The sequence below is a fragment of the Cebidichthys violaceus genome, unplaced genomic scaffold, assembly GCF_023349555.1.
Source record: "Cebidichthys violaceus isolate CVI_PGR_0920_01 unplaced genomic scaffold, fCebVio1.0.p SCAF_33, whole genome shotgun sequence".
Lineage (NCBI taxonomy): Eukaryota > Metazoa > Chordata > Actinopteri > Perciformes > Stichaeidae > Cebidichthys > Cebidichthys violaceus.
In genome coordinates, this window is record NW_027176517.1 from 1,082,085 (window position 1) to 1,090,887 (window position 8,803).

Genomic DNA, 8,803 nt, shown 5'->3' on the forward strand with positions numbered 1-8,803 from the left:
TGTTTCACTTTTATACTTTAAGCTGCTGTACCAGTAAACATATGAACACAGTTGATCCTGAGGGGAAGTGAATGTCAGTAGGATTATCCTCTGAGCACCATGAAAGTCTGAATCGAGCTTCAAGGGAAGACAGTCAATCACCGTTGAGACATTTGAATAAATCAAAAGCGGAAGACGGACCGAACAACATGCATTACCAAAACACCAAGAGCTCTCTGGTTCCAGGTCCTGAAATGCGAGGATCTCACTTTGACCTCTCGTCAATTGCAGAAGGCATTTTTCATTATCTTTAATAAAACAATGCTCAGATTAATTGACAATGACAATGAGCGTTCGTTGCTGCAGTGATTGAGTAACTCTTTCAGGACTTCACAGTGTATCTTGTGTTGTCGTATCAGACAGAGCTCCTGCACTATCTGCTGGTCTGGGTGTAACTAACAAACTGGCATCAATCTTCAAAGTAACTTCTCAGTAACGTCTCCGTCTTCTTCCCTGTTTAGAGACTGATATCATCACCAACGTATCACTATTCTTATGCGTGTATATGCAACACAGCACTCCCCCCCGCCCCCTCCCACACACACCCACACACACAGTGATGCTCTGATGGAGCCGGTTCTTTATCAGCTCTTTGTAACGTACGACTGTGTCTGTCTATGAATGGGTTCGACCCGCCGCTGGCTAGATGAGCTGTTGAGACCTAATTCTCCGAGGCGGGCAGGCAAAGCGGGCTTTTTGTAAACGCCTCCACTCTCCTCTCTGCCTGTCAGTGCGTCTGAGCCGTGCCACACACTGAACCACACACAGGAACACAACGCAGAGACGACACAGCCGGGCTAAAAATACCTCGATCGCCGCAGAGCGGTGTGTTGAAGACGAGGCGCGATTTACTGGAAATGAAGTGCCTGATGTAGATTCAAGTGGATGTCCACTGAGAATCGACACCATTTAAAAATAAACGAGGGATGCCTTGCTTCTGAGACAAAAACTAGTTTCGAAGCAATTTGCATGAAATTAGAAAAAGTCCTGAAGTATCAAGCTGATGACGATACATGTGAAGATTTGCTTGTTTTCCCTGATTTATAGAAGAGATTTTAAACCACGCTAGCATCAATGTTAGCATGTCGGTCCACCTCTTTTGTCCAGACTGAAATAATTCAGAAACTATTTGGATTTCAAAAACATTTGGCTCCAGACATTCTTGGTCCCCAGAGGTTGAACCCTATACTGACTTGGTTGATCCCCTGACTTCTCCTTTAGCGCCACCAGAAGGTCGACAGTTTGGTTTTTGGAGCAAAATACCAAGACAATTATCGGGTCAATTTGCCACAAACGTTTGCTTCTTCTCCTGACTGTTTCCAGAGCGACTCAAAGTTTTCACTTATTCGTTTGCTTATTTTATTTCATCTACAACACGGATTGGTCTAAAATTTGGTACAGGAATTAAAAACTACCTGTGTGTCGATGATGTAGCTACTTCAAGTTTACTTGAAACATACTAACTGAACTTCAACTAAGAATCTACACATGAGTTTGAGCTGAAAACATGGTCTCAGTTACAGTCTGGAGAGAGCATTGTTTATGAATAATCATTTGTGTAGTAATTAACTGTCAAAGTAACTGTCATTGCATTTTGTCATAGAAATATTGCTGAATCCTGATTGGTGCACAGAAGTGTGTATCTCATTTGTGGTTCTAAGACAACTTGCCTGTCATGAACATTATCTAAATTGAGATGTACTGCGGCATGTATTTTGAGCCTCATTCAGCAGATAGTGAGAGGTGCTTGACCTACTGATCGGATCTGTTCCCCTCTGGCCCTCGGCCATCTTTGTCTGGCTGGTATGCGTCCGTCCACGGTCCCGTGACCCAACTCCTGGTCTAAATATACATATCTATGCAAGTACCGCAAAGGTCACATTACGTAATCCCAAGCAGCACATTCTCAATCAAGAAGCAGTGGCAGCGTGAGCTGTGGACGCGTCGACAGCCTGGGTCAGCAGCGGTGGTTTGAACGATGACGGGACGCGGTCACAGCGAGTGAAAGCGCTCGACCAGCGGAGCTCAACGCTTCTGGAGCACTCGGTGACGCACACCGTTAACAACCTGGTGAACAAAACAAATCTAAATTGTGTCCTGAAGTTGATGGGATTTTCTCACAACCTTTGGCTGACATGGGTAATGGGATAAATAAGGTACAGTATCAAATCGATACACCAACAGGATTAAAAAACATCCAGTCCTTCATTACCATACTCGTACTTTCACAGCCTCTTCTTTCTTCCTCTGACTCAGTTTTCTAACTGTCTCTAGGTCCTGCCCGATCTGTATCTCGGAAATATCAAAGGTAAGATGCCCTGGCTTTGTCACTTGAGTAAAGAATTAATTTATTTTCAGGATAATGTAGTAGAGTGTGTTTCAGTTCCTCATACCGAATCGGCATGTGGTGAGATGCTACGCTGAGCTCAGTTTCTATAGAGTGGAGAGGTCACAGAGTAGAGCAGCATGATTGAAGTAGTGCAAAAAAAAAGAAGAAAAACGATTACACTGTGCTTTTGCCGTTGTGTGTGTGAGTGTGTGTGTGTGTGTGTGTGTGTGTGTGTGTGTGTGCGTGCGTGCGTGCGTGCGTGCGTGCGTGCGTGTGTGTGCGTGTGTGTGTGTGTGTTGCCGTGTAACTCTCTGTCAGCTGCTGGAAGAAGTAAATTATTTTTTGTGTGTGAGGGTTGGTGTGGGAGGGGATGCCCCGCGGTGTGGGGGTGTCCCTTCTGTGAGCTGTATTCCACCTTGTTCCATGCAGCAGCAAATGCATCAACAGGTCGCTCTTAAAATCTGCAGACGTCTAACGGTGACCGCACAAGACCAATATGGATCACTTTTTGTAAACATGACATGTCGAGGGAAACATTGTTAAAAAGGAAATCTGACGCCTTTCATATTATCCAGGCCTTTAAACTTCTTTTATACTTTTTTTGCGCGCGGCATATTTTAACACCTCAAACTTTTTTTTGTCGTCGTACAACAGCAAGTGTGTGGGCGAGTATGACGAAGAAGAGTAAAACTAATGAACTTAAATGAAATAAGGAGACGCCACGCCTCTCCTGCAGAGGCAGAACAGGAGCTGTACAGAAGCAGTGGAGTTGAGATAAATAATTAAAGGTATCAAGCTGGCCGGCAGACAGAGAAAAGCCTTAAATTCATACCGATTAAAAGAATAAATAAAATCACTGTCATAGAACCTACCTAATATTGTTACCAGAGACCCTTCAGGGTATGGAGGGGGAAGTAGTACAACGAAATGTGTTACCTCAGCTTTATGGTAGTCAAGAAAATAAACTGATAAAATATAAACCAGCGATTACAAAGATTGAATTGTGTGATTTAAAGTTATTTCAACCAGACCAAAATGAATCTGCGTTAAAAGCTGAGATGGCAGTTACCTGCTAAGCTAGTTACGTTAGCGTCAGCAGCAGTTTAGAGTTAGCAGGAGTTTAGCGTAAACTGGGTTTCTATAGCGACTGTCTCATTATGTGTAATAACATTGAACTATACCAAGATGTTAGTTTACCAAAATGGATATAGACAGATATCAGCTACAGGGAAATATCAATAAGTACATTTATGTTTAGCTTTAGCTATCTAACCAGCTAGCGTTACCTTGTTCTTGCTTTTGCTGATTTACATGCTGCTTTCACAGAAATGATACATTTCTATGTCGTGATAATAATTCATATTTAGGACCAATTTGGTTTTTGGCTGTTTCTAGTAGTGCCACTGGTCTGTGCTCTGCAGAGGAACAGTTGTTGGCAGCGGCAGCGTGACGCCCCATAAAAACATTCAGGCTATCTCATGACCAGAGGGAACACACTTGTCACTGGCTTACAGTGTGAGTTACATAATCAGATTGTGTTTCCTACGCAACTATCTTAAGCATTTATACTCACATATTTATCTATTTTCCAGTTTATATTGTATCGGTTTGTGTTGTGTCTTGCAGTTTATACGAACTCTCGTGATGTGTGAAATTAATTTGGCTGGCAGGAGGGTTCAGCTCAGACTCATCTGGGTCTTGTTTAGGTGGCATCAGCATCCTGCAAAACTTGCAAAGCATGAGAAAAATGTGCTCGAGACACATCTGTCCAAGGTAGAAAACCTTTGGCTTCCTTTTAAAGAACAAAATTTGATTAGAACAAATACTGTTTCTTGCTTCTGGGCCAAGCTGTTGGACTGTTTTAGAAACATTTGGTTTTCCGGTTTTTCTTTCAGTTCAAAACAAGAGCAGCACTTTTAAGGCCACATTTGCTTGGGGTCGTTGTTGTTGGGTAGAAATGCTTAATTTAGGTCGGGCCGTACATGGGCTGATCTTTGATTGGATGGGAGGAATATTTGAGACGATTTATTATTATTTTTTCCGATCCTCAGATGCGCGAGACAGGGAGCTGTTGGCGCAGCGCAACATCACCCACATCCTGTCCATCCATGACACGGCTGCACCGGTCCTGGAGGTGAGCCGCCTGACCGTGTGACCCACAGGAACATTAATCCAGCCGTAGAATACACAGCAGCAGCACAACAGTGGGGCCACTCTGTCTTTTTCTGGCTTAATATATTCACATGGGCTGCAGCTAACATTCTGTTCTTTTTTTCCTTTGTCTATGGATTTTTCCAATCAACTGATTCATTCCTTAGTCTAAAAAAATGGCAAAAAAATAGTGAAAAACATCCATTAAAGTTCCCCAAAACTTATTTATTGGAGAAGCTGGAACCAGCTAATTTCCAGATTTTTTTTTGCATGAAACCTGATTTAAATAATTGATCATTTATCACGATTTGACTAATTGATTAATGAACAAATCGCTCCAGCTCTAATCTTCACCGTACCCGTGTTATTATCCAAGTATCATCCGCAACAATCTATTCATCATATGAGGCCATTGTAGCTGTGTTTTGAAAGGACAAATGAGGGTTCAAAGTGAAATACAAAAGCCGTTGAAATAGACCTTTGATCGGTGTGTGAGGCAGATGTTCTTATTTTGCATGGAAAGTCCTTTTGTCACGTATCTGTCAGATGACTTGGAATCCACCAGGTTTCACTAAATAAGCAGTAGTCTGCCATCAAGCCATTAAACTGGGAGAGATTCACACAAGCTGCTTTTAGTTCAGCAGCTTGATGTCCATAAAGTCTTGAAAGTGGAACTGCATTTAAAAAAAAAAAAAAAAAGGTTTCTGGCTTTTCACAGCTGCAGAGAGAAATGTGTTTTTCTTGTGAGTGAGAGAGAGAGAGAGAGAGAGAGAGAGAGAGAGAGAGAGGTGATCTACTGTGAGAACCTGGTTGGTTGAATGTAGAAATTTGCTCTCACTGATCCTCAATCTGGTAACATTGGTGAATTGATATTATCTCAAATGTAAAAATCTGTCCTTGAAGAAATAAAGTTGGATTCAGAGACCGAATCACTTCAGAATAATAACTGATGATCCGTTTGAGTCTGAAGGAACTTTTCCTCTCTCTCTCTCGGTCCGCGTTCGGAATCGTTCTTGACAATCTTGATCTTCGGCGTCCGCTTTCACAACTTTCATCTTTTCTTGCTGAAAGCGAGCATGAAAAGTGCTCAGAGGGTTCTGTACACTTTCTCCATCCACACTAGTATGTTTTCATTGAACGCCGAAGAGAAACAGCAACTTGTATTACAGTATCACTACCCAAACTGGTCAACCGCCAAAACGTTTGCACGGCTTCGGGCCAGAGGCCGCGTCTGACTCGACGCAGTGAGCTGCCCTTCGTTTCAGCTGCTCTTTAATCACAGCTGCCGTACAAAATCTTTGATCTCGATCGTTGGATCGCTCTCGCATTCGCACAAATGACACAGCGTATTCAGCTCCGTGGCATGTTTGACCAGATGGGACGGCGTATTTGCATACCTAACAGTCAAACTGCTGACTGATCAATTTCTTGGAAGACGGCGCGGCGGTTCGTGAGAGGGGAAGGTAGAATTTGCAACCACCAAGTCTCGGAGGTCGGCCGTGCCCTTTACTGTAGTATGTGGCTCTAATCTACATACTGGCGTGACGTAAACGGACGTGGTTAGTCTTATTTAACAGAAGCTGAGTTAAGGAAATTAATTCCTGCACTCATCCACAATCTGCATGCACTTTGAGAGAGCATTCACGCTTTCTATCTGCCTGCGTTTGACGATGGTGCAAAGATACAAGTGGACTTCTCAGCATCTCTTTGAAGAACCTAACTTCTTCTGTAAACAGTTACAATTTCACCAAAATGAGACTTACATGCTCCTTCAATAAGTGCATGTCCGTTAGTGATTAAGCATGCATGTGTGTGTGAACGATTACTGCGTGAGACTGTGTTTGGTGTGTGTGTGTGTGTGTGTGTGTGTGTGTGTGTGTGTGTGTGTGTGTGCAAGCTAACCTGTCAGGAGCACTTCCAGAGCTCAGTGCGTCCCAGAGGGCTAAGGGGTTTTTGCGGCGGTGCAGTCATATCGGGACAAGGTAGTTTCTGTCCACTGCATGTACCATCAGCTGCCAGGTGCACGGTACAAAAAACACACACACACACACATACGCAGGCGAATATCTCGTTATGTCTTGACCTACCATACCAGGGCCAGAGGGGCCGTACCATACATTCGAAACAGGAAGAGTGTTCAACCAGATGACCTGACAGGATGAGAAACCCTTTTTACACTTTGAAAAAAAATGTTGTGCATTGATTAATTCTGCAGAAAACACACTCTATTGTGTTGTTTGAGTCTGAACCTCTGCCCCCCCCCCCCCCCCCTCTAGGACATGACGTACCTGTGCATATCTGCTGCTGACCACTCCAAGCAGAACCTGTGAGTACTTCCATGATCTACAGTATGAGCAGCAGTACGAGGGTCACTGTGTCTGAAAGCTGTACAATAGTGGATTTGATGCATCTGCCGCCTGATGATCTGTTGCAAGTGTAATTGCATGAAAATAAAAGTCCAATAACTGTCCAATTTTATCTCACGATCTTTGTATTTATTTATGAAAGTATATCTATATGAAAGTGTTAGAGTCACACGTTCAACCATTAATGGTTGAGCGCCGTACGCTTCACAGTGTCTTATGTCTTTCTGTCCATATTTGATGGATTATAAACTGCAGAATGGTGGAGGAAAAGTGGAATCAATTGATTGATAGATGAAATAACTCTCGGTGGTTTGATTCAATCGTAACTTCAAATAGCTGCCTACAATATTTCATATTCATATTTCTACAAGGATCCAGTACTTCAGAGACAGCATGGTGTTCATCCACGAGTCCCGACTGAAAGGAGAGGGCTGCCTGGTCCACTGGTGAGTGATTCATGTACTTCATCTGGAAACAAAACTTAAAGGGAATTTCAGTCTCACTAGTGAAAAACAATATGTTCCAGTTCTTTTAACTGCACTTAATTACTCACTGCATATTAGGCCATTCATATTCTTATTTAAAAATCATCGTCATTTTATACTTTACATTTCGTTATCGATTCGAAACCGGTTTCATTTGCATACGAGGATGTTGAAAGGAAGAAGCACAAATATTCAGATTTGGTTGATTCTGGTTAGAATGATGATTATTAACTGCAGGTCTTCATATTGTATTGACCCAATTTTCATTTTCAACCACATCAAAACACATCACCAATCTAATTCTGGTTAAACGCTCTCATTGAAAATGTCATCACCTTTCATCTGTTCTCATATCAAACGAGACAAAATCAAGCATTTAACCACAGCTTCAGGGGGAAAAAAGGGGTTTCACTTCTTTACCGACTAAAGGAGAGAATCTGAATACGTGTTGATTGTTGTTGCTGTTGTTGTTGTTGTTGTGCTCTCAGCGTGGCGGGCGTGTCCCGCAGTGTGACTCTGGTGGTGGCTTACATCATGACGGTGACGGGGCGCGGCTGGGTGGAGTCTCTGGCGGCGGTGAGGGCGGCCCGGCCGTGTGCGGGGCCCAACCTGGGCTTCCTCCGGCAGCTGGAGGAGTTTGAAAACACAGAACTGACCGAAGTGAGTGATGATATATATATATATATATATATATATACAGTGTATACTCATATATTGGATTGGTGTGGAAGTCAGAGTCTGAGCAACATCCAACTCTGGTTTTAGTATCGCTGTGTTGGACGACGTTGTCGACTGTTGAATGCTCTTGGCCGATGGTTTGTTGCGTTGCTCTTTAAAGGTATTCTTTTGCTGCATTTCCAACAGAGTAACTTGACACTGTTTCATTGCCCTCTCTGGTTCAGTGTCAAGCCTCTTCCACTTTTTTGTTGTTTTAGTTCGGCCTTTTTGACAGTTATTTAACAGGGAAGGTACAGACAGGAAGCAGGGGAAGAGAGAGCGAGGGCGCAGCGTGCTCCAAAGCTCCGCGGTCAGAGTCAGACTCAGGATACAGTGTGTGTGTGTGTGTGTGTGTGTGTGTGTGTGTGTGTGTGTGTGTGTGTGTGTGTGTGGCATGCGCCGTAACCGTTTGGCTAACAGCGGGCGCTTCAGCCTGCGATCACACGTGTGGTCAGAGGTGCGCACTGTTGCACCTAGAACCACACCCGACGGTGAGTACAGTGTGTGCTGACACACCCTGTGGTGCACTTCTATGACACTGCAGCAAGGTGAGGTCCAGGGAAACACGATGTTTTTTGGGCATGTTAAGTAAAGTTGCTCCTAGTGAACAATACACGTGTCTTTTTGAGCACTGGCACACATGGTGGACCTGTTGTGAACGGCCACACTCGAAGGATAGAGCGGGACGAGACGTGATGGTCGTCCAAACGTCGTTT

General features: G+C 43.6%; 1 protein-coding gene across 1 annotated transcript in view; it reads left to right on the forward strand.

Annotated features, from left to right (window-relative positions):
• Window positions 1–1,960: 1,960 nt before the first annotated feature.
• The window catches only part of LOC137883481 (dual specificity protein phosphatase 22-B-like), a 7,805-nt gene continuing 962 nt past the window's right edge, over window positions 1,961–8,803 (forward strand). Inside the window, exons 1-6 of the mRNA XM_068724963.1 lie at window positions 1,961–2,195; window positions 2,314–2,347; window positions 4,420–4,502; window positions 6,796–6,845; window positions 7,257–7,331; window positions 7,859–8,030. Coding sequence (XP_068581064.1) covers window positions 2,175–2,195; window positions 2,314–2,347; window positions 4,420–4,502; window positions 6,796–6,845; window positions 7,257–7,331; window positions 7,859–8,030 — 435 coding nt within the window. The 5' untranslated portion in view covers window positions 1,961–2,174. The remainder of the gene's footprint in view (window positions 2,196–2,313; window positions 2,348–4,419; window positions 4,503–6,795; window positions 6,846–7,256; window positions 7,332–7,858; window positions 8,031–8,803) is intronic.